General features: G+C 52.7%; 1 protein-coding gene across 1 annotated transcript; it reads left to right on the forward strand.

The window, feature by feature from the left end:
* The first annotated feature begins 1183 nt into the window (after positions 1-1183).
* Sez6l2 (seizure related 6 homolog like 2) lies at positions 1184-21343 on the forward strand. The gene is made up of 18 exons (XM_050166076.1): positions 1184-1767; positions 2610-2741; positions 3374-3673; positions 3989-4128; positions 4332-4533; positions 9227-9412; positions 10011-10179; positions 10763-10926; positions 12846-13046; positions 13885-14023; positions 14373-14569; positions 14669-14863; positions 17655-17846; positions 17943-18134; positions 18598-18636; positions 18806-18923; positions 19039-19135; positions 20809-21343. The coding sequence occupies exons 1-18, from the start codon at positions 1689-1691 to the stop codon at positions 20836-20838; spliced, it is 2772 nt and encodes a 923-aa protein (XP_050022033.1). The 5' UTR covers positions 1184-1688; the 3' UTR covers positions 20839-21343.
* Positions 21344-22308: the final 965 nt, after the last annotated feature.

The raw sequence follows: 22308 nt of genomic DNA on the forward strand, positions 1-22308 counted from the left end.
CTCCAATGCACTCCTGCCCCCCCTTTCCCTACTCTACCCCGTCTTTTTCCTCTAGTTCCCCTGACAACAGCAGTCCCTACTCCATCTCTCAGACCTGCAACCCCACTCTGTAGCGGCTTCTTTCTCCTTCCTCTTTCCTCCTCCTTGTCCTGTCTTCCCCCTCGACCTGCTCGGGTCCGTCCTCTCTGGTTCCCGGTCTCCTACACACCCCTTCCTGGGCGCCCACTCACCCTGACGTCACTCCTTCCCGCAGCCCTCTCTGCTTAGCTACCCACGACCCCTCCCAGAGGGGGAGGGAGACTTCTCTCTAGATTGGCCTCTCTAGACCCCCACCCCCAGCCCTGACCGAGCGCCACGTGGGGTACAGGGGCACAGTGCCAACCTCCAGCGGCCCCGCAATGCGAAAAGAAGGGCGGGGCAGGCTCGGGGGCGGGGCGAGGACGCTGACCGGCGCGCGAGGCCGGTGCTCCCGGACTGCGAGGTGGGCCGTAGGCCTGCGGGTCCCTGGAGAGGTCGGCCTGTGACTCCCCTTACCCCGGGCTTGGCTTCGCCAGAGCCAGCACCGAGCGGGACGCGGGATCGGGAAAGCCGCTTCAGCCAATCACCGGCCTCGAGGCTCGCCCGCGCAGGCGGGGCCGAGGAGCTGTCCGCGCGCCGTGGTGCTGAAAGGGCGCCCGCTCGCTGCGAGGCAGAGCCGGGAGATCGCGAGTGGCCGGCGCCGGGCCACAGGCCACTGTCAAGTCGTGTGCAGGAGGAGGGCCCTCAATCCGTACCCCTCAGACTCCTTACAACGTGGGTCCTCCTCTTTTCCCTGGAGGAGGGGCGAGCCCATCCCACCTGAGTTTCTATAAAGGACACAGTGAAGGCCCTCGGGGAGGTCCGGGTGTGAACAGAGGACATACTGGACAGGTCAGGAAGGCGCGAACCAAGCTGCTGCCCTCCCTCGGCTCCCTGGGAAGACCAGGTGCAGATTCCAGATGTGCTGGAATGGCGCCGGGAGAGAACCTAATTACTACTGGGACCAGAGTTTCCTTTTGCTCCCCTAGGGGCCTCGGAGTGCAGATTACGGTCCTGGCTCGGGATCCTTCCTTCCTCCATCTGCACTTCCTCCTCCTCCCTCTTCGGCGAATAAATCCCAGGCCCCTCCCTTCGCCCGTCCCCAGGATCTGACGTGGGCTTGACACCTTTCTCAGCTTCTCCCTCCCGCAGCTCCAGTGGCCGAGCTTTGGCATCCCTGGTTCCGCAACCCCTTCCCTCTTCCTCTCCCCGACAAGCCCCGTTAGAACCCCGTAAGGACCCTCTGGATCCTCAAGCCCACCCTGGGCCTCCAGAAGCTGCCTTTCCCTTCCCACTTCCCCCAGCTGGCTAGCTATCCATCCCGATGGACCCAAGCGCCCGAACAAGGGGATAACCTTCGGCCCTCTCGGCCCCACCCCCCGCAGCGGGAGCCGCGCCCCCCTTTGCCACAGATCGGAGAGCCAAGGATAAAGATTGAGCTAAAGGGGGCGGACTCCAGGCAACCCCTAGGCCAATTCTGCTCCTCCATCCCAAAGGGAGAAAAATTGTCCTCCTTTGCTAACCCTTAGCAGGAAAACAAAATTAAAGGGAAAGATAAAAGGACGCGGAAGGAAAGTGACAACTAGATTATTCAGAAGAGCTACAGAGAAAAGAGATTAGGGTGAGTCGCCATGGGGACTCCCAAGGCCCAGCACCCACCGCCTTCCCAGCTGCTGTTCCTAATTCTGCTGAGCTGTGCCTGGATTGAGGGTAAGGACATGTGGGGGTGGGCCCTGGGAAGGCCCTGAGGGGTCCTCCACCTTTCTCTGAACATATTGAGTCTTCTGATCTTGTGGGGGAGGGGAGGGGCACAGTTGACTGGGAAGGGGCAAGCCAAGGCTTTCTGATTGATACATGGAGCCCTTGAACTCCTAATATTAAGGAGATGGGGGAATGAATAAGGAGAGCTTTTAGTTGTATCTTAGGGGTTAAATCCAGGAAGAAGAGCTAGGGGAAGTTGGGTGGATGTCTGCGGAGGCGGTAGAAGCAGCCAGGGTACCTGGGTGGGAGATGGAGGTGCTGGGAGAGATGCCAGGCGATGCACACACAAATGTTCTTGGACATATGGACAAAGATGAACACAAGCAGGGATATTCAATCCCTGACTGCACTGTGATCCCCAACCTGACTCTAGAGAAGGCAACAGAGACGGGGGGGGGGGGGGGGGGGAGTCTGCAGAGGCAGAAACCCAGAGAGAAAGCTGGCACTGCGGAGGGAAGGTCTGGGAGGTGCTATCAGACTCTCCTCCGAGTTCTGGGATTGGGGAAGGCTTCACCGGGGAGAATAGGAAGCAGTCCCAAAGGCCGGGCTCCCATGTTCCGCTAGAGCTGTCCTGGGTTAGTAGTAACTAAGGCTCCTACTGAAGACCCAGAGACTGGGAGCAGGGGCTGCATGAGGGAGAGGGCAGATTGGAGCCTCTCTTCTGATCTTGGCTCTCAGCCCAGTCTAAGGCCCTCTGAGTGTCCACTAAGAAGTGCTCTGGGAAATATCTCTACCGAGAAAGGGGGATGTAGGGGAATGGAGAGAGAGGCTCATAAGACTTCACCTCCTAGGTCTGCCCCTGAAGGAGGATGAGATGATCCCAGAACCTGGAAGTGAGACTCCCACTGTGGCCTCTGAGGACCTGGCTGACCTGCTTCATGGAGCTTTGCTGCAGAAGGGCCCAGAGATTGGCCTCTTGCCTGGTGAGGCCCCCAAAGTGGCATAAAAGTAGAAGGAGAGACGATGCCTCTGGCAGATGGGGTGCCTGGCAGAGGAAAGTCAGGTAGAGAGTTCAGAGAGAGAAAGAACCCCTAGGAAGCCAATGAAATTCAGGGGCAGGCAAGAGAAGACAGAGTCAAAACTCCCTAGATAGAACCAGAGACAGGGACAGAATGATGGACAGTCAAGAGAAGGTCATGTATGTGTAGAGATATGTGAGTTCAGAGAGCCAGAGTCACAAAAATGGGGAGAAAAAGAGCAATGCACAACCAGCAGTTGATTGAGGATCGCTCATAAAAGCAGAAAGCAATAAGAATACTAAGCAGAAGAAGGCTCCAGAGAGAACAAGACGGAGATGAGAGGAAGGGGTAGGCAGGAGAGAGCCAGATCTGGGGGTGGGGAGATGCTCAAGGGGGCTGTCGAGGCTGTGGCGGAAAAAGAAAGGGAGCTTTGCAAAATCTTGAGACAATGTGGGGAGCCTGGGTGGGTAAGAAATAAATGGGGGCCTTTACCTTGTGGGGAGGCTTTGGGGTTCCCATTTCATTCTAAGCCATTTCCCCACCCCCATGGGCCAATTTGCTGCTCCTGTGCTCTGACTACCCTCAAACTATCTCAGGATCTGACCCAGACCCCACACTAGCCACCCCTCCAGCCGGCCAGACTCTTGCAGCGCCCTCCCTGCCACGTGCCACTGAGCCAGGGACAGGGCCTCTGACGACAGCTGTCACCCCTAAGGGGGTCAGGGGGGCAGGCCCCACCGCGCCAGAACTGCTGACCCCGCCCCCTGGAACTACAGCCCCGCCCCCGCCCGGCCCCGCCTCCCCAGTCCCACCCCTCAGGCCCGAGGGAGGAGAGGAGGAAACTACCACCACCATCATCACCACCACAACTGTCACCACTACTGTCACTAGCCCAGGTGAGGCGATGGAAAGGGCATGGAAGCCCCCATGTGGGGATGGATGGGGGGATTTGTGGGAGAAGGAGCTTTAGGTACCGATAAGAAAGGGCTTGTGGTTACTGGTAACAAAAGACCGGTATTAATGTCCATGGGCTCATGGGCTTCCATCTGTCTGTAGTGGGGGAAGGAAAGTTTTGGGGAGGGGGTAGCAAGCGAGCACTGGGTAAGGATGGAGAGGGTGCTGGGGGATACAGGCGACCACTGAAGATGGTTGGCCCCCCAGGAGGGCAAGTACGCAGGACTTCTTAGTCCAAGTCACTTCTCTCTCTCTAGTTCTGTGCAATAACAACATCTCTGAGGGGGAAGGGTTCGTGGAGTCTCCGGACTTGGGGAGCAGTACCAGCCGCTCTATGGAACCCCTAGACTGCACCTACAGCATCCATGTCTACCCTGGCTATGGCATTGAGATTCAGGTAATTTTCTTTGGTGTCTGCCCACTGAGTGTGCCTAAGTCTGGCCTGGGGAGTGTGAAGCTGTTTTCTGAGCCAGATTATCTCGAAAACTCTTCTATTGTTCCGCAACATGGGTGGTTTTCCCAGAGGATGGGGCCTTAGGCTGTCATGCTAACCCCTCCCCTGCTAATTTGCCCTGGCCTGCCTGTATCTGGCTTCTTTAGGTGCAGACACTCAACCTGTCTCAAGAGGAGGAGCTCCTGGTGCTGGCCGGTGGGGGATCCCCAGGCCTGGCCCCCAGACTCTTGGCTAATTCCTCCATGCTGGGAGAAGGACAGGTCCTTCGGAGCCCAACAAACCGGCTGCTTCTGCATTTCCAGAGTCCCCGGGTCCCAAGGGGCAATGGCTTCAGGATTCACTATCAGGGTGAGGAGTCTGAAGTGCCAGTAGAGGGACAAGAGCCACATAGGGTAGAGAAGGCATCTCCAGGGCCCTTCTAACTCAGGGGACTGAGAGCATCTTCCTCCTGCTCGGGACCCTATGTGGGCGGGACCCTCAAAAGGCATGCATATCTGTTTTCTCACACAGTCATGGATCTGTAGATAGGTGTGAATGAATCCAAGTAGCAATTTATTTATTTGGTTCAATGACTTTTTACTGAGTGCCTACTTCATACCAGGCTCTGCTTTAGCCTTGGGGAGCAGAATGAATAAAAGTCTATTTTTAAGGAGCTGAGGATCTGGGTAGAAACCTAAATAATCAGAATGGTTGTGTCCGAGATAAGGATTATGAGGAAACTCAGGCAAGAGGAGCAGGTATCAAAAGGGACCGAGCTTTTTCTGGGGAATGTAGGAATGGCTTCTTGGGGGAGGCGATGACTAAGAGGAGACCCCCAGGGTGAGCTGGCCAGGGGAAGGGTGGGAGGAAGGAAGAGAAAGAAGCAACTGTCTAATGGACGGAGACGCACATTCTGAGTCCCAGAGAGGAGAGAAATGTGACCCTTTGAAGGGTGAAGGTAGAATTGTCTGCACTGTGTGGCCTGGGCTAGTTTCTTTACCTTTCTGTGCCCTGAGGCTCCATCTGAAAACCAGAAGCTGTAATACTTATTATGAAGGGTTACTAGGAGGAGCTAATGAGTTAGTACCTGTGGAGCATTTAAAACAGTGTCTGGAACACAGTCAGCTCTCAGAGATGGCAGCCAGTGCCACCACAGTCAAAGCAGAGACGGCAGTGAAGGGTGACAGGCAGGGTGTCCTCTGCAGAAGAGAGGTGGACAGTGGAAACAGCACCAGCAGGAAAGGGACACTCTGAGGTTTGTAATTTTGACAACTCCCGATTTCTAGGGCAGGAAGCAGGGAGGGTGTGTCGTGCATCCAGACACAGACAAGCTGTACATGTACCTATGCTATCCTGTGTGCGCGTGTGTGGGAACCCTCTCACAGTGCACATGCACATTCTAGCACACGTATATGAGCATGACCTAAGGGACTCAGCCAATGTCCCCATTCCAGACGCGGCTGTCTTCTCCACGGTCCCTCCGTGTGCTCTTCAGAGACAGGAGCCCCTGGCACTTGGTTTCATGTACTTCCTCCTCCTTCCCAGATTCCTTGTGTATATTATCCCGGTTGCAGTATATACCCCTTCCTCAGGCTCTGAGGGTAAATTGTGCCAGGCAGAAGCTCCCACCATCAGGCCTATCGGAGAGACCAGTGAGGTGGTGTTTGTACTTGGTGCCAGGGACCTGGTTGTTGGAGGCAAAGCCACGTCTGCCTGGGGAGTCAAGGAATGGACATCAGATGGGGAAAAACAGCGATTCACTGGCTCCTTTAAGCAGCCATTTCCCTAGGGCATCAAAACTAGGACTCTCGGGCTAAGTGGAACATGGAGGGGAGCAGGGCTATTGCGTAAAGGGACTTTATTACCTGCCCTGGTCTTCCCTTATTTGCAGCTCCTGCAGGCATCTTTAAGACCGAGGCACTACTTAAGCCTCTCTCAACCTGCTCTAACTGTGGCTTCACGTTAGAGCACAGCCCAGCAAGCTTGCCCGTGTGCAAAGTCCTCCCCCAACCACTGCTGCTCACAGTAACCCAGAGAGGACCAAGTCAGCTCCATCTCTCAGGGGACGGAAAAGATTTGAGGTCACAGGGCTTTCTGAGACAGCTGGCAGAGTCAGAAATCAGCTGCCCAAGTCCCTGCCCTATGCTCCTTCCTAAAAGGAGGGTGGGGACGACTGTGTGAGTGCCCTTGGGTGGGGGATCCTTGGGTGGGAGATCCTTTGCACGTTTTGTTTTGTTTGTTTTGAGACTGAGTCGTAGGTAAGTTAGGCTGGCCTGGAACTCACTATGTAGCCAAGGATAGCCTCAAACTTTTGATTCTACCTTTACCTCCCCAGAGCTGGGGTTATAGGCCTTGTTAATTCAGAGCTAGGTGTTACCAAATGAGTTACACCCCCAACCCTGCATTTAAAGTTTTTGTTTAGATTTCAGGCCAATCCTTACTGATATGAATTATTATTATTATTTTTTGGTTTTTCGAGACAGGGTTTCTCTGTGGCTTTGGAGCCTGTCCTGGAACTAGCTCTGTAGACCAGGCTGGTCTCGAACTCACAGACATCCGCCTGCCTCTGCCTCCCGAGTGCAGGGATTAAAGGCATGCGCCACCACTGCCCGGCCTGATATGAATTATTATTACTGGTGGGAGATACCCCTTCCCGTGTGAGATCAACCTGCTCAGGCATTGCTTCCATCTCATAGTGATAACAGAAAATAGGTAACGTGATAAGAAAATACATATCTCCGGGCTGTGATGACGCATGCCTTTAATTCCAGCACACAGGAGGCAGAGGCAGGCGGATCTCTTTGAGTTTGGAGCCAACCTGGTCTATAAGAGCTAGTTCCAGGACAGTCTCCAAAACTCAGGAGAAACCCTGTCTCAAAAAAAAAAAAAAGAAAAGAAAAGAAGAGAAAATTACATATGTAGACTTGAACACAGGCAAGACCTTATGGGAGCAGGGAAAGTCATGAAGGCTTCCCAGAAGGCGTGGTACTCAAATTACTCTTTGAAAGATCAAAAAGAGGCCAAAATTCCTTGCATGTAGAAGCACAAGTGTGAGCAAAAGATATGGAGGTAGTCTGTCTGTGGTGGTACATACATGTAAGTCTAGCACTCTGAATGCTGAGGTAGGAGGTACAAGAGTTCAAAGCTAGCCTAGACTACATAGTGAGATCTTGTCTCAAAAAAAAAAAAAAAATCAAATGGTAGCTAGGTGTCAGTGGTGCACGCCTGTAATCCCTGCACTCAGGAGGCAGAAGCAGATGGGTCTCTGTGAGTTCAAGATCAGCCTGGTCTATGTCAAGAGTTCCAGGCTAGCCAGGGCTACATAGTCAGTCCATCTCTCAAAAACAAAACAAAAATCCCAAGGGCTGGGGGTATAGTTCATGGTGGAACATTTCTCTAGCGTCACCAGAAGGAAAGGGGGGCAGACTGTATGCGATAGTAAGACGGGCCGTCCTGTAGGACATTCGGGCTCAGGGGCTGGAGGGATGGCTCGGTGGTTAAGAGCATTGCCTGCCCTTCCAAAGGTCCTGAGTTCAATTCCCAGCAACCACTTGTTGGCTCACAACCATCTGTAGTGAGGTCTGGTGCCCTGGAGATACACACAGACAAAATAATGTATACATAATAAATAGGACATTCGGGCTCAGGAGCCGAGCACTGTCTTAGGGACTGGGCTTGACTTGGCAGGAGAAGGGACTAGAATATCAAGGTAGAGCATTCGGAGTTGGCTCTGTTGGCCACAGAGGGCTGGCATTTGCCGAACTTGCTGGGTTTTGGATGGGTGTTTTATATGTGCTCGTCTTAGCAGTCTAGGGTCCATGGAAAGGCAAGGTATGGGTTTGTTTTGTGTTTTGTTTTACTCCTGTCTGCCCCACAGCCCAGCCAGATAAATGCTTGAAGACTTTTGGAATATGGAAGGGATAGGTCTCTGACAGAATCCGTGAAGGCTTCACAGTCAGGGAAGCCAAAGCCTTCTGCCGAGTAGAGCCAGATTGCACCTCCAAGGCACGGCCTTGCAGGGTGGTACAGGTTTGTGAAGGCAGAGATAGCAGGGCTGAGAAACTGAAGTTAGCCTGGGCTACACAACAAGACCTTGTTTCAAAACCAAACCAACCCCACCCAGCCCCCAAAAATAACCTCAAGAGGCTTTGAGAGAGAAGCAAGCAATATATCTGTGAAGGATGTGTAGCGGGGATATGACACCAGGGAGAGATTATGGGAGGGCGGAGTGACCTGCATGTGGACGGGCAGGTCATTGTTGTCCTAACTTGAGGTACAGGAAGTAGGTGCAGAAAAAGCAGTTCCACAGTTCTCAGTGCAAGAGATACATCAGCTTCTCAAGGAGACAGAGTCACTGCTCCATCAGTGGGCTCAGTCAGGGGCTGGCCTGACTGAAAACTGGCTGCACCTCCATACAAGAAGGTTTGTGAAAGAAAACAGCGCAGAGCATAAGCAGCTGGGGGGAGGGGCGGGGGAACAGCTCAGCATCCTCTCCTAGAAAGAGGGTCATGGCTGGGCCATCGTGGTGCACGCCTTTAATCCCAGCACTCAGCAGGCAGAGGCAGGTGGATCTCTGGAGTTCGAGGCCAGCCTGGTCGACAGAGTGAGTTTCAGGACAGGCTCCAAAGTTACACAGAGAAACCCTGTCTCGGAAAACAAACAAGCAAACAAGAAAGAAAATGGGACATGCCCTCTCTGCCTACCTCTAAAACTGTGTAAGTTGACTCGGGACTTGAACCATCTCGCAGATGCCGTTTATTATTAGTGCTGATAGAGTTTCAGGGTGGTCTGCTGATTTGCTTGAGGTCAAACAGCCAGTAAGACTGGTTTCTAAAATAATGTTTACCTATTAAAAAGAAGGACCAAAGGGGGCAAATCACAAAGACCAGAGTGAGCACTGTTGCTGTCCCTGAGGCAGGGAGCCAGTGTCAGGAGTTTGTTTTCCCCAGCGTGCACCCTGGCAATGAGCCTGTTTGCCCCCTGGGAGCAGGGGAGCGTTTGCAGAGCACCAGGAAATGGCTGTGAGACCGCAGCCCCTCTTCCTCTTCCTTGACCCATGCAGCATACCTTCTGAGCTGCGGCTTCCCACCCCGGCCAGCCCACGGGGATGTGAGTGTGACGGATCTGCATCCTGGGGGCACTGCCACCTTCCACTGTGACTCGGGATACCAGCTGCAGGGTGAGGAGACGCTTATCTGCCTCAACGGTACACGGCCAGCCTGGACTGGTGAACCCCCGAGCTGCATAGGTGAGTCTTGTGCACACTTCTGTCCTGGGGGAGGGGGACTGAGCTGGGGAGTCTCCGTCTCTGGGGAAAAAGCCATACTGAAGAAGTTTCTAGCTGCAGAGTCCCGTCAGGGTGTCTTCCCCAGAGTGCTCCACCACGAGGGGCTCCATCCTTTGGGAATCTCCAGTCTAGTCTGGGCTTCATCTTGGAATGCCCAGTTGGTGCTTGCCATCCTGTTACCACTCTCGATGCCCTGCCGTTGGAGATTCCACTCCAGCGGATCGTGTTTGGGTCCCTGGTTGGCAGATCTTGGCCCTTAAGTCTTCATCCTGCGGCCTCCACCAAGGATGAAGTGCACTCCATCTGGGGATTCCTAACTTCTTGTCTGAGAGTTTCAGTTTTGAGGCTCCCTGTCTCAAAGTGCCCACCTTTTGGGAGGCTTCATTTTATCAGGATTTCCACGCATAGGGTCCTATTTCAGGTTAGACAGTAGTTGGAGAAGGTCCTGTCCCTCTGCTAAATACGCGGGACAAAGGCCATCCCTGGCCAGTAGACCTCAGGCGCTAGCACTGAGCCTGAGAAGAGGACTGAAACTTTCCTACTCCTTCTCTGCCCACAGCATCTTGTGGGGGCACCATCCACAATGCCACACTGGGTCGCATTGTATCCCCTGAGCCTGGAGGAGCCGCAGGGCCCAACCTTACCTGCCGCTGGGTCATTGAAGCAGCTGAGGGACGCCGGCTACACCTGCATTTTGAGAGAGTCTCTCTGGATGAGGACAATGACCGGTGAGGATCTGGGCTTTGGGCTGGAGGTCCCTGCCTTGGGAAAGCTGGAACAGCAGAGAGTCAGGTGACACTGGATGGACCCTTGTGTCAACTCCAGAGTGTGCAACTTTATGCAGCTTTAGATGGGCCAGGGCACCTCACTGTACCTCAGTTCTCTCTCATTGGTAGAGTGGAGATAAGAGCCCCCTTCCAAAGGCTTAATTAATAAACGCATTAAGATATGTAAAATAATTGAAGTGCTTCCTAGGGCATGATAAGTGCTATAAAAGTGTGTGCTATCATTTTCCTCAGTCTTCTCTGCTGCTTCAGAGTGTGCTGTCAGGCTGAGCACCAAGTCTTTCTGTGCCTCTGGAGCTCATCTATAAAGGGAGGGGTGACAATGGCGTCTGCTCAGAGTCCTTGTAAGGATCAAACAAGATAAAATGTGCTGGGGCTTAGCAGAGTGCATGGCGTGGGTCAGCATATGCTAACATAACAACAGCTTAAAGGTGGTCTGGAGGGCGGGCAGGATGGCGGCTTCCGGGCAGGCAGGATGGCGGCTTCCGGGGCAGAAAAGCACCTACTATCCTTCTGTTCATCCCAGGCTGATGGTGCGCTCGGGAGGCAGTCCCCTGTCTCCCGTGATTTATGACTCTGACATGGATGATGTCCCTGAGCGTGGTCTCATCAGTGATGCCCAGTCCCTCTACGTAGAACTGCTTTCAGAGACACCAGCCAATCCCCTGCTGCTCAGCCTCCGATATGAAGGTAAAGGTCTCATTTCCTGGCCGTGCCAAACCCCACACCTTTCCCTCTCCCTCACACTAGGACCCACTAGGAATAGTCAGCACATCCTCCCTCCACGCTCGCCTCTGTGTTTGGTTCCTGACACCTGACAGGGATCCCTTCACAGGGACACCGGCTCATTCCAAGTAGTCTCCTCTGATTAAGTTTCAGATATGGCTGGATCGAGCATACAGCCAGGCCGACAATTACCTGTTTCTCAGTTCCTTACTGTTCAGTGAATTCATTCCCATGCAGGCTTCCCCAGTGTGGTGAATCTGACTACAGACTTACAGACTATTAACACCATCAGAGAGAGGAAATGCTCAGAAGAGCTTTAGCAACAATTCCAGAAAAGGTTCTTATCGACTTTATTAAGTTCAACGAAGTCAGGGAATACTATGGCAGGTCTGCATGGCATGGCTATCTCTGCTTTGTTCCAACTAAGCCTCGTGTAGGGAAGGCACTAAGGAAAATAGGAGAGCAGTTGCCGGGTGGTGGTGGTACATGCCTTTAATCCCAGCACTCTGGAAGCAGAGGCAAGTAGATCTCTGTGAATTTGAGGCCAGCCTGATCTACAGAGTGAGTTCCAGGACAGAGAAACACTGTCAGAAAGAGAGAGAGAGAGAGAGAGAGAGAGAGAGAGAGAGAGAGAGAGAGAGAGAGAAATAAGTTGTGACCAGAAGGAAGAAGAATGGTGTTGGACAGTTGAGAAGAAGTCGGTGATGATGGGAGAAGAGGCATCGGGTGTGGCCTTCCAGGACGGAGGTTAAGCAGATGACTAGAGAGAAGAAGGTGGAGAACAGCTCGGGGGAACGGGCAATGATGCATTTGAGAAACAGCGTGGCTGAGTATGTATAAAAGCAATAGCAATAGGCAGGCAATGGACCAGAGGGCAGTGGTGGTGTGCGTCTTTAATTAATCCCAGCACTTGGGAGGCAGAGACAGTCAGATCTCTGAGCTTAGGGCCAGCCTGGTCTACAGAGTGAGTTCCAGGAGAGCCAGGGCTACATAGAGAAACCACATCTTGGGAAGACAGAGAGGAGGGGCAATGGAAGGAAATGCTCACAGATTAGAAGGGCACGGGTTTGAATGGGTTACGAGTAAGTGGAATTGGCACTGGGCCCCGATTGGTGGGCAGGATTGACACATGATACCTCATCAAGTTAGGAAATAGAACAGTGAATCTGCAGACCCCCGGCCCCTGATGGGGTCTGGAAGTGCTAAGAGCTCTCTGCCTTTGGTGAGAATCCCAATCTACCTCCCGGGGGGGGGGGGGCACTGCGGCACTGCTGTGCTGTGAGCTTCAGGTTCTCCCCCCCCCCCCCCCCCCCCGCATCGTAGGTGGTTTTGTAGATAAGACACAATCGCACGGGCAGAAAAAAGTGCTCTAGAGATGTTCATTTGTGCCGATTTGGTCCTCAGGAATAGTTGAGCAGCTTCTGTACTAGCTGCAGTTTGGGATTCTAGCGACAGTGTGCATGATCGCAATCCAACTGTTATTTCTGAGGCTAGAACACACCCACGCAAGCCAGTTCTCCAAAAACACCCCTCCGCAGGCCCCTTGCTGTTTCCAAAGCCAGATGTCTGTGGATGAGAACTAACCCTTCAGGATTATAGCTCTGGCTCTGTAGTTATCTCCTGGTGACCTTGAGCTGGTAGCTTTTTGTCCTGATCTGTGGAATGGTGGGTAGTACTATTGGCAAGGGTGCATGGGCCCATCCACTTGGAAGGCTGAGGCAGGACAATCTCAAAGACAAGGTCGGCCTGAGCTATATAATGAGACCACTACCTCAAAAAAATCCCATGTAGGGCTGACCAACACCCAAATTCAGCCCAAGTGCCCAATATGAGGTCCCTGAGCCTGTCCTAATGCTTACATTTCTTGACCAACTCCTCTCTAGCCTTTGAGGAGGATCGCTGCTTCGCCCCTTTCCTGGCACATGGCAACGTGACTACCACAGACCCCGAGTACCGCCCTGGGGCACTGGCCACCTTCTCGTGCCTCCCAGGATATGCTCTAGAACCACCAGGGCCCCCCAATGCGATCGAATGTGTGGATCCCACAGAACCCCACTGGAATGACACGGAGCCAGCCTGTAAGGGTGAGTCTTCTACATTTCAGAGTCCTTCAGCCTACAGACTGCCTGCCCCTGAAGTTGGGACCTCTGGAAGGCAATTGTGAAGGAGATCTGAGTGAAAATTAAGACCTAATAAATCTGCCGGGCGGTGGTGGTGCACGCCTTTAATCCCAGCACTCGGGAGGCAGAGGCAGGCGGATCTCTGTGAGTTCGAGGCCAGCCTGGTCTACAAGAGCTAGTTCCAGGACAGGAACCAAAAGAAACCCTGTCTCAAAAAATCCAAAAAAAAAAAAAAAAAAAAAAAAAAGACCTAATAAATCCAAAGGCGGTCTGGGGAGATGGCTCAGTGGTTAAGAGCATGGACTGCTCTTCCAGAGAACCCAGGTTCAGTTCCTAGCACCCACATGGCAGCTCACAGCTATCTGTGATTGCAGGATCCAACACTCTCACACAGACAAACCTACAGGCAAAACAGCGATAAAATAAATAAATAAATGATAAATTGAAAAATAACAGTTAAGAAACAAAAACCAAACCCAAAGCCTGGGCAAGCTCCTCCCTTCAGAGGCTGCTTTCTTGGGGAAGTAATTGCTGGGCTTATTATGAATTCAGGCTCAGACCCAAAAGGCTTCTAGAGCTAGAACTGGATTGGGTTGAGTCGTGGTTCGGCGAGTAAGCTGGAAAGTGGACAGGGAGGGCAGGGCTGGAAAAACAGTCGTAGTAAAACCTAGATATGACAAGAAATCTTCACAGCAAAAAGCCTGTTGAGGTGGCCTCGTGCATAGCACTGAGCCCCATGGGGACTATGGCGAATGGAGGTCGCATGCCCGCGTGGGTCCTGAACCTGACACCTCTTCCCTAGCCATGTGCGGAGGAGAGCTGTCCGAGCCGGCTGGTGTGGTCCTCTCTCCCGACTGGCCCCAGAGTTATAGCCCTGGCCAGGACTGCGTGTGGGGCCTGCACGTCCAGGAAGAGAAGCGCATCTTGCTCCAAGTTGAAATGTATGTTAGGGCCGCATAGCTTGGGCGATGGGTGCTGGGCTCCATCAGGTGTGTGAGACAATGCACTTGGAGCCCAACTGGCTCTTCTGAGTTCATACGGAACTCTGTGGGAACATTGGGGTTCAGAAAGAAGACACCAAGTGGGTGTAGGACAGAGGTGGGAGACCCGGGTTTAAAGGACTTAGAGAATAACTCAACTCACCTCTGGAACCTGTAGGGAACCCTAAACTGATCAACATTGAGAGAGAGGAATTCAGAGGCGGGCTGGTTAAGAGCGAGTTGGGGATTGGGCAGAACCGGATGATGGGCCAGTCGTAGTTCTAATTCTCTGACCCCCCCCTCACTGCAGCTTGAATGTTCGCGAAGGGGATATGCTGACATTGTTTGATGGGGACGGTCCCAGCGCTCGAGTCCTGGCCCAGCTGCGGGGACCTCAACCGCGCCGCCGCCTCCTCTCCTCCGGACCCGATCTCACTCTGCAGTTTCAGGCGCCCCCTGGGCCCCCAAATCCGGGTCTAGGCCAGGGCTTCGTATTACATTTCAAAGGTATGGAAGGCGAGGGCTCTGGATGGCCAGGGGTCTGGCAGGAAGGGGCCACCAGCAGAGGTCCTCGGAGACTGGAAGTACACTCCATCTTCACTGCAGAAGTGCCAAGGAACGATACATGTCCCGAGCTGCCACCTCCTGAGTGGGGTTGGAGGACGGCATCCCACGGGGACCTTATCCGGGGCACAGTGCTCACTTACCAGTGCGAGCCTGGCTACGAACTCCTGGGATCAGACATCCTCACTTGCCAATGGGATCTGTCCTGGAGCGCTGCTCCACCTGCCTGCCAAAAGAGTGAGTAGAGCCCCGCCTCAAGCCAGTCCTTCCGCTCAGACTTGACTCCTCCCTGTCCCTACTGAATGCCATCCCTTCGCCCTGAATCCTGCCTGGGTCTTTAGTCCTAACCCCTATGTCCTTTAGGTCCCATCACATTCAGTGCCTTGAAATTGCTACACACACACACACACACACACACACACACACACACACACACGTTCAGACAGCTTTCATCCTGTGCTCAATCTACTTTTCACCATGGCCCAAGCCCCTTCCACCCCTATCAGGTTTCACCAAATTGCCCCTGGTTCTGTCCCATAAAGTCTTAGCTCTCCTCTAGACACCCCCAAACTCTCACTCTGTTAGAACCAAAGCTTGTCAGTGGATTTGATCTGCTTTAATGCAGTTGTCGAAGCCTGGCTGGGTTGTGGTTATAGGACCAGTTTTTTTTCTTTCCTACCCTGAAGGGTCTCAGACCTGGGAGGGAGAGAGATACATAGCAGCTAGGCTTGTTACACAGTGGTAACCAAGGCACAGCCTGGGGTAGAGTGCTTAACATCTCTGAGCTTCTGCTCTCCTGTGAATGAGGTGGGTGCAGGGGACTGTGCAGGGCAGAGGCAGCATTTCACACAGCGCCTGGAGCGTGGCAATAGTTGTCACAGCTCTGAGCAAGCGCATGCAGGAGCTTTGTAGCAAGATTATGGTTTCATTCACCCAGGAATGAGACAGATTTACTTCAGAGGAATGTCATTATTACTATTATTTTGGTATGATCTTTGCAGGAGCTTGGAGACTTTGTTTATTTATCTTTTAAAAAGGCTAGGCATAGTGGCACACACTTGTAATCCTCACACTTGGGAAGCTGAGGCGGAATAATTATGAGTTTAAAGCTATCCCTGTCTGAAAAGCCCAAGGGCTGGGGGCATAGCAAAATACTCACATGGTAAACAAAACAAGTAAAACAGACTCTATATATATATATATATATATATATATATATATATATATATATATATATACACACACAGAGCTGGCTCTGCATGCCCAGCACTCGGGAGCAGAAGCAGAAGAATTTCCATGAGTTTAAGGCCAGCTACAGGGCTAATTTCAGCAAGAACCATCTCAAAAAATAAAAAAAAAATAAAGCAAACAACAGAAAGAAGTAGCATCTTGTCCCTGAATTTGGAGAAAATGACACAAATATTGATGGTAGGATTTTTTTGTTTGTTTTGTTTTGTTTTTTCATTTTCAAGACAGGGTTTCTCTGTGTACCTTGGCTGTCCTGAAACTCACTCTGTAAACCAGGCTGACCATGGACTCAAAGATCTGCCTGTTTCTGCCTCCTCAGTGCTGGGATTAAAGGTGTGTGCCACCAATGTAGTTCTTGCAAATGGCCCAGGGAAAGGAAAGGATGGTGGGATGAGTGGGGAGGAGTTTCAGAAAGCCAGGTTTGGCCTGGAAACAAGGAACACTGTGTAGTTGACATGGCACCCCATCCCCGGGAGGACTCACAGACACTGCACCTCATCCCCAGGAGGACTCACAGACAGACACTGCACCTCATACCCGGGAGGACTCACAGACACTACACCTCATCCCCGGGAGGACTCACAGACCTGTGGACCTAAGTGGACCGGAGTGAGCCGAGCCGTCAGGTTATCTAACCAAGGCTGGCCTTGGAAAGTTGCCCAGGCTACACTGAGTCTGATGCTGAGTTGAGACTCAAGTCTCAGGATCTATCGACTGTTCCATGACTATGATCTTGACAGGTTCCAGCCTGGCCGAGTGCCAAGCCCTGGGCCACAAGAGCGATGGCTGTGACATTGATCTCTCTGGATAATCAGGATTAAATATCTATCAGGCTGCTTAGCACAGGTTTATGGGAGTCAAAGGCCATGGAGTTGGAGAGATAGTTCAGATGCTACACAAGCATCAGGACCTGAGCCCGATCCCTTAAACCCACATAAAAGCCAGGCACACATGTTTGCAACCTCAGTTCAGCTGAGCGCCAGGCTCGGAAAGCTGTAGGAGACACTAACCATTAACCCGACTCCACAAGCACATCCAGGAGCACACATAGAGTCACACTCACAGAGGCCGTGGCTACGCCCTTCTCCAGCAGCACTGGGAATGAAAGTGCAGGTAGTGTATATGGGTACAGTGGGCTAAGCACCGTGCGCATGTGGGGGACGCCAGACGTTCAGAACGGTGGTCTGTCATGCCAGGGCCAGCGCTGGGTTTCAGTGTGTGTGCTCTAATATAACAGTTAAATACTTTGAATTAACCCGATGACAAGGGTCTGAGTTTGCCCCATTCGTCCTGCTTTCAAATGAAACATACTCTTGGGAGGCAGAGGCAAGTGAATCTCTGAGTTCGAGGCCAGCCTGGTCTACAAGAGCTAGTTCCAGAACAGCTAGGACTGTTACACAGAGAAACCCTGTGTCGAAAAACAAAACAAAACAAAACAAAACAAAACAGAAAAAGGGAGGAGGGGAAGAAATACACTGACCCCACTCCCACCCCCATCTCATTTTGTAGCCAAGGGTATCCCGTTCTGAAACTTGTTTAGGCCAAGCAGGTTTGGAGTTCACATTCCTTCCTTTAGTCCCAGGGTGCTGGAATTAGAGCACTGCACCACCAATTTGGCAAATCCATTGACTCTGAAGTCTTCTGACTCACACTAAGAAATTGGTGGGAGGAGGACAGGATGGTCCTGAGGAGATGGCTGGAAGCTCGGGCCTCTATCAGCCCCATTTCCAGGCAATGCCCTAAGACCCTTGCTTCCCCTAACTTTCCCTTCTATCGCCAGTTATGACTTGTGCTGACCCTGGCGAGATCACCAATGGCCACCGGACCGCCTCAGATGCCGGTTTCCCAGTCGGCTCCCACGTCCAGTATCGCTGTCTGCCAGGGTACAGCCTGGAAGGGGCAGCTGTGCTCACCTGCTACAGCCGGGACACAGGAACACCCAAGTGGAGCGATCGAGTCCCCAAATGCGCCTGTAAGTTTGGGGGACACCTCAGGAAGGGAAGACTGGGGAACCCAGACTGGCCCTGCCCAGTTTCTAAGCAGCTGTGTGGCCCGGTGCTTCTTGCAGTAAAATACGAGCCATGCCTGAACCCCGGTGTCCCCGAGAATGGCTACCAGACACTGTACAAGCATCACTACCAAGCCGGCGAGTCTCTGCGTTTCTTCTGTTACGAGGGCTTTGAGCTCATCGGCGAGGTCACCATCACCTGTGTGCCCGGTCACCCCTCTCAGTGGACCAGCCAGCCCCCCCTCTGCAAAGGTGCCTGGGCGAACAGGGCAGAAGGGGCATATGGGTTTCTGGGGAGTGGCGTGAGATAGAAGAGTTGGGTAGAAAGCTCAAGACCGGTGGCTGACTGCCCAGTGCCCTAATGTGTGGGCTCATTCTCACAGCCAGGACCGGAAAACCCGGGGAGATCTGAGGGATGTAGCGGGGGCCTTGGTATAGAAGCCCCTTTGCCTCTCCACAAAGGCCTCGGTTCTGCTATCAGTGAGAAATAGACTCTCCAGGAACCTTGAACCTTGAGTGGGTTTGGAAGAGGAGGACAGGCCCTGGCCCACCAATCGCCATGGCCTCTACACACACAGGGAAAGACAAGTATAGACCGAACAGAGGGTAGAGACCCAGGCTGTGCAGCCCAGCCGCACCGGGCTTCGGCCCTCTCCCCAGTCTCCTTCCCTCCCTGGCTCAGACCCCGTCCCTCCTCCCCCTCCTCTCCCTGCAGTGGCCTATGAGGAGCTCCTGGACAACCGAAAACTGGAAGGTCAGTGAGGGCGCAGGTGGAGACCAGGCCTGGCCAGGTTGGGAGGGCAAGGTCGAGGCTGGGGGCAGGAGGCCAGGCCCCAGAGGGTTCAGGACCCAGGGCAGGAGGCTGGGAGAGCCCAGGAGTGGGTCCAGCCTTCCCTCATTTGCTACTCTTCCTCCCTCCCCAGTGACCCAGACTACAGACCCATCACGGCAGCTGGAGGGTGGAAACCTTGCTCTGGCCATCCTGTTGCCCCTAGGTTTGGTCATTGTCCTTGGCATTGGTGTTTACATCTACTACACCAAGTAAGTACCCTACCTGTGACCCTGACCTTTGGCCAGGGCAGGGGTCGTACCTGGGAGTCAGGGAAAGGAGTTCGTGGACTCACACCATAAGCCCGCTGTCCTCTCCCTTTCCCAGGCTGCAAGGAAAATCGCTTTTCGGTTTCTCTGGTTCCCACTCCTACAGTCCCATCACCGTGGAGTCAGACTTTAGCAACCCACTGTATGAAGCTGGGGTGAGTCCCTCCCCTCTGCTGGGAAAGCCACAGTTCTCTGTCTCCCCCCAGGACTTTATAATCTTCTCCCAAAGTCTCCATGATCTCTTTGGAAAATTTCAGACTCAGTTGCCTAGAGAAGTCATGATGACGGTCAAAGCAAGCTGTGTGGGGGCAACAGGGGATGGTGAGGTCTGTAGCTAAGTGGAGGACCAGAGTCTGTCTGCAGGATGTAGCTCAAATCCACAGCGGGCACTTAGGCCCAGTCTCCAGATCCTCCTCCTGTTCCAGGCATTTCAGAAATGCCTTTCTGTCATCGTACAGTACTACTGGAGAAACCAAACATATCTATTAGCTAAATTTAACCCTGGGTTCTCTTTCTTTTGTGTGGGGGGGGAGGAGGCAGGGTTTACTATGTAGCCCTGGCTGGCCTGGAACGCTCAGAGATCTGCCTGCCTCTATGCCCTGAGTGCTGAGATTAAAATATGCACCATCAAGCCTGACTTGGAATCTTTACTAGAAAACATTTTCTGGCTAGGCTGTGGTGGTGCATGCCTTTAATCCCAGCACTTGGACAGAGGCAGGGAGAGCTCTCTGAGTTTGAGGCCAGCCTGGTCTACTGGTCTACAAAGTGAGTTCCAGGATTGCCAGAGCTACATACGGAGACATCTTGTCTCAAAAAACCTAATAAATAAAGGAAAAAAAGAAAAAAATCTAAAAAATTTTAAATTGTAGCCAGTAGTGGTGGCATACACCTTTACTCCCAGAACTTAGGAGGCAGAGGCAGGTAGGTCTCTGTGAGTTCAAAGTCAGCTTGGTCTACAGAGTGAATTCTAAGACAGTCAGAGCTACACAGAGAAACCCTGTATCAAAAAAAAAAAACAAAAAACAAAAATAAAATTGTTTTATGCTTGCCTGTCTACAGTAAGTACATGAACTGCCCTCAGAGTCTAGAGGGCGTCAGACCCCACGGAACAGGAGTTGCAGACAGTTGTGAGCCACCATGTGAATGCTGTGGACCCAACCTAGGTCCTCTGAAAGAGTAGCCATCTCTCCAGCTCCCCATATTAATTTAAGTATGAAGGTCTTGCTGGACATGGTGGCTCAACGACTTTAATCTAGAGGCAGAAGCAGGCCGATCTCTGAGTTTGGAGCCAACCTGATCTACCTAGAGAGTTCCAAGACATCCAGGACTATACAGAGACACCCTGTCTCAGAATAACATGGTCTTTCTCTGTGTGTGGTACTGGAGATTAGTTCCTTGTGAGCCGTCTGCAGGCTCTAGGCATTGGGTGGCATCTCTAGTGTCTCACCCTCTTTTCTTCTGAGACAAGGGTCTCTCTATGTAGCCCTGGCAAATCTGGAACTCTATGTAGACCAGGCTGGCCTCAAGTTCAGACACCACCCCCCTGCCTCTACCTCCAAGTGCTGGGACTAAATGCATGTATCATCATGCCGAGCTCTCCAATCCTCTCTGATTTCTGAGAAAGTGTTTAAATTATCCAGTCTGACCTGGAACTGCTGTAGCTCAGGCCTGCCTTGAATTGTCCTCTTCTTGCCTCCATCTCCCTAGTAGCTGGAATTACAGGTTGGTACCACCCGTCTCAGCTCAGATATTATGCCTTGCCCCTCCCTCCTTGTGGGTGCCTCTTCACCTCCCACTCACTCCAGTTTATCTGCTCTTCTGTCTTCAGGATACACGGGAGTACGAAGTCTCCATCTGAACCCCGAGTCTAAGTCTGCAGGACCCAGGACCGCCCCATTCTCTTGCCATTCTGGGCAGTGAGGAACATAGGACCTGGTCTCTGGCTCCCTCCCCCTGCTGTGTAAATAGTCTTCCCGTCCCATGAGGGGGCTTTGATGGCCCTGGAGACCCTACAGTAAATAAACCAGCATCCTGCCGCCCAAAGCCGCCTCTTCTTAGTTGCCAAACAAGGGGCCTTCTGTCCGCCTGATCCTACTGACTTCTGGACCCAGGGAAGGGAACTCAGCCCCTTGCAATTCCTGGGGCCTCTCCAGCCCAGGGCCCCACTCAAGAACTGTCCCCTAGTACTACCATCCCCATGGCCATGAAGGCTCCCTACCCCCAGATGTCTGGCCACTGCTGGGCCTCGAGGGTGAGGATGGAGGAAGGGGTGGGCCAAGTCCCATCCCTTCCCTGTGTCTCCCCGCCCACTCTCTCTCCACCTTTCTTTGCTTCTGAGTTCGTTTTTGAGCAATAAACAGAAAGTTGCCACTTGTAACTGAGCTGGTGAGTCTGGGAAAGTGGTGGGGAGCCCTCTTAGAGTGGGTTTGGGGAAACGGAAGCTCTCTGGAGGAAAATGGAAGTCCAAAACTGGGCAGTGCCCCACGTGCTGGCCTGGAGTCCAAAGGCCTGGGTTATACCCGGGATGATGGTGAACACTGTTAGTCCCAGCTCTTGGGAGGCAGAGGCAGGCAGATTTTGACCTGGCCTACATAGTGAGTTCCAAGCCAGCAAGAACTACATACTGAGACCCTGTCTCAAAACAAGCCTGGCTTGAAGCTCAGCCCCTGTAGCGAGCTGGCTGGCACAACTGACCTCTCCGCTAGTTCTTGCTAGGTTCCCCCAGCTAGAAGAGCCGTACTGTCCACACCTTTTCACAGACCCAGGGAGCAGTGAGCCTTCCGTTCACTTCATGAGCAGTTTCCCCTTTTGAAAATGTTTGTATACATCCATGTGTTCTTGGTTTTGGTTATTTGGCTTTTCAAGACATGATTTCTCTGTAGCTTTGGAGCTTGTCCTGGAACTAGCTCTTGCTGACCAGGCTGGCCTCGAACTCACAGAAATCTGCATGCCTCTGCCTCCCAAGTACTGGGACTAAAGGTGTGCGCCACCGCCGCCTGGCTTCATTCATGTATTCCGCGCTGTTCTTTCTCCTACTGATATTCTGTGGAGTGTTGCCTCTATTATTGTTTTTAGATGGTCTTGCTATAGCACAGGCTTTTTTTTTGTTTGTTTGTTTGTTTGTTTTGTTTGGAATGGGGTCTTACTATCTATCTCTGGCTGTCCTGGAACTAATCCTTATAGGCCAGGCTGGCCTCAAACTCACAGAGATCATCTGTCTTTTCCTCCTGAGTGCTGGTATTAAAGGTATGTGCCATCACTGCCAGGCCACTCAGTTTTCTATTTAGATTGAGAAAGGTGAATGGACTTTCTCAGACGGCCAAAGAAG

This window comes from Alexandromys fortis, unplaced genomic scaffold (genome assembly GCF_014885135.2).
Source record: "Alexandromys fortis isolate MF-2015 unplaced genomic scaffold, M_Fortis_MF-2015_v1.1 scaffold_146, whole genome shotgun sequence".
In the NCBI taxonomy this organism is placed as follows: domain Eukaryota; kingdom Metazoa; phylum Chordata; class Mammalia; order Rodentia; family Cricetidae; genus Alexandromys; species Alexandromys fortis.

What these genes read in the sequence shown, in the direction of transcription:
- Sez6l2 (XM_050166076.1), top strand. Translation starts at nt 1,689, where the DNA reads ATGGGGACTCCCAAGGCCCAGCACCCACCGCCTTCCCAGCTGCTGTTC. An exon ending in CTTCAGGATTCACTATCAGG is followed by an intron (nt 4,534 to 9,226) that starts GTGAGGAGTCTG and finishes TGACCCATGCAG; the next exon opens with CATACCTTCTGAGCTGCGGC. An exon ending in GTTTACATCTACTACACCAA is followed by an intron (nt 18,924 to 19,038) that starts GTAAGTACCCTA and finishes TCCCTTTCCCAG; the next exon opens with GCTGCAAGGAAAATCGCTTT.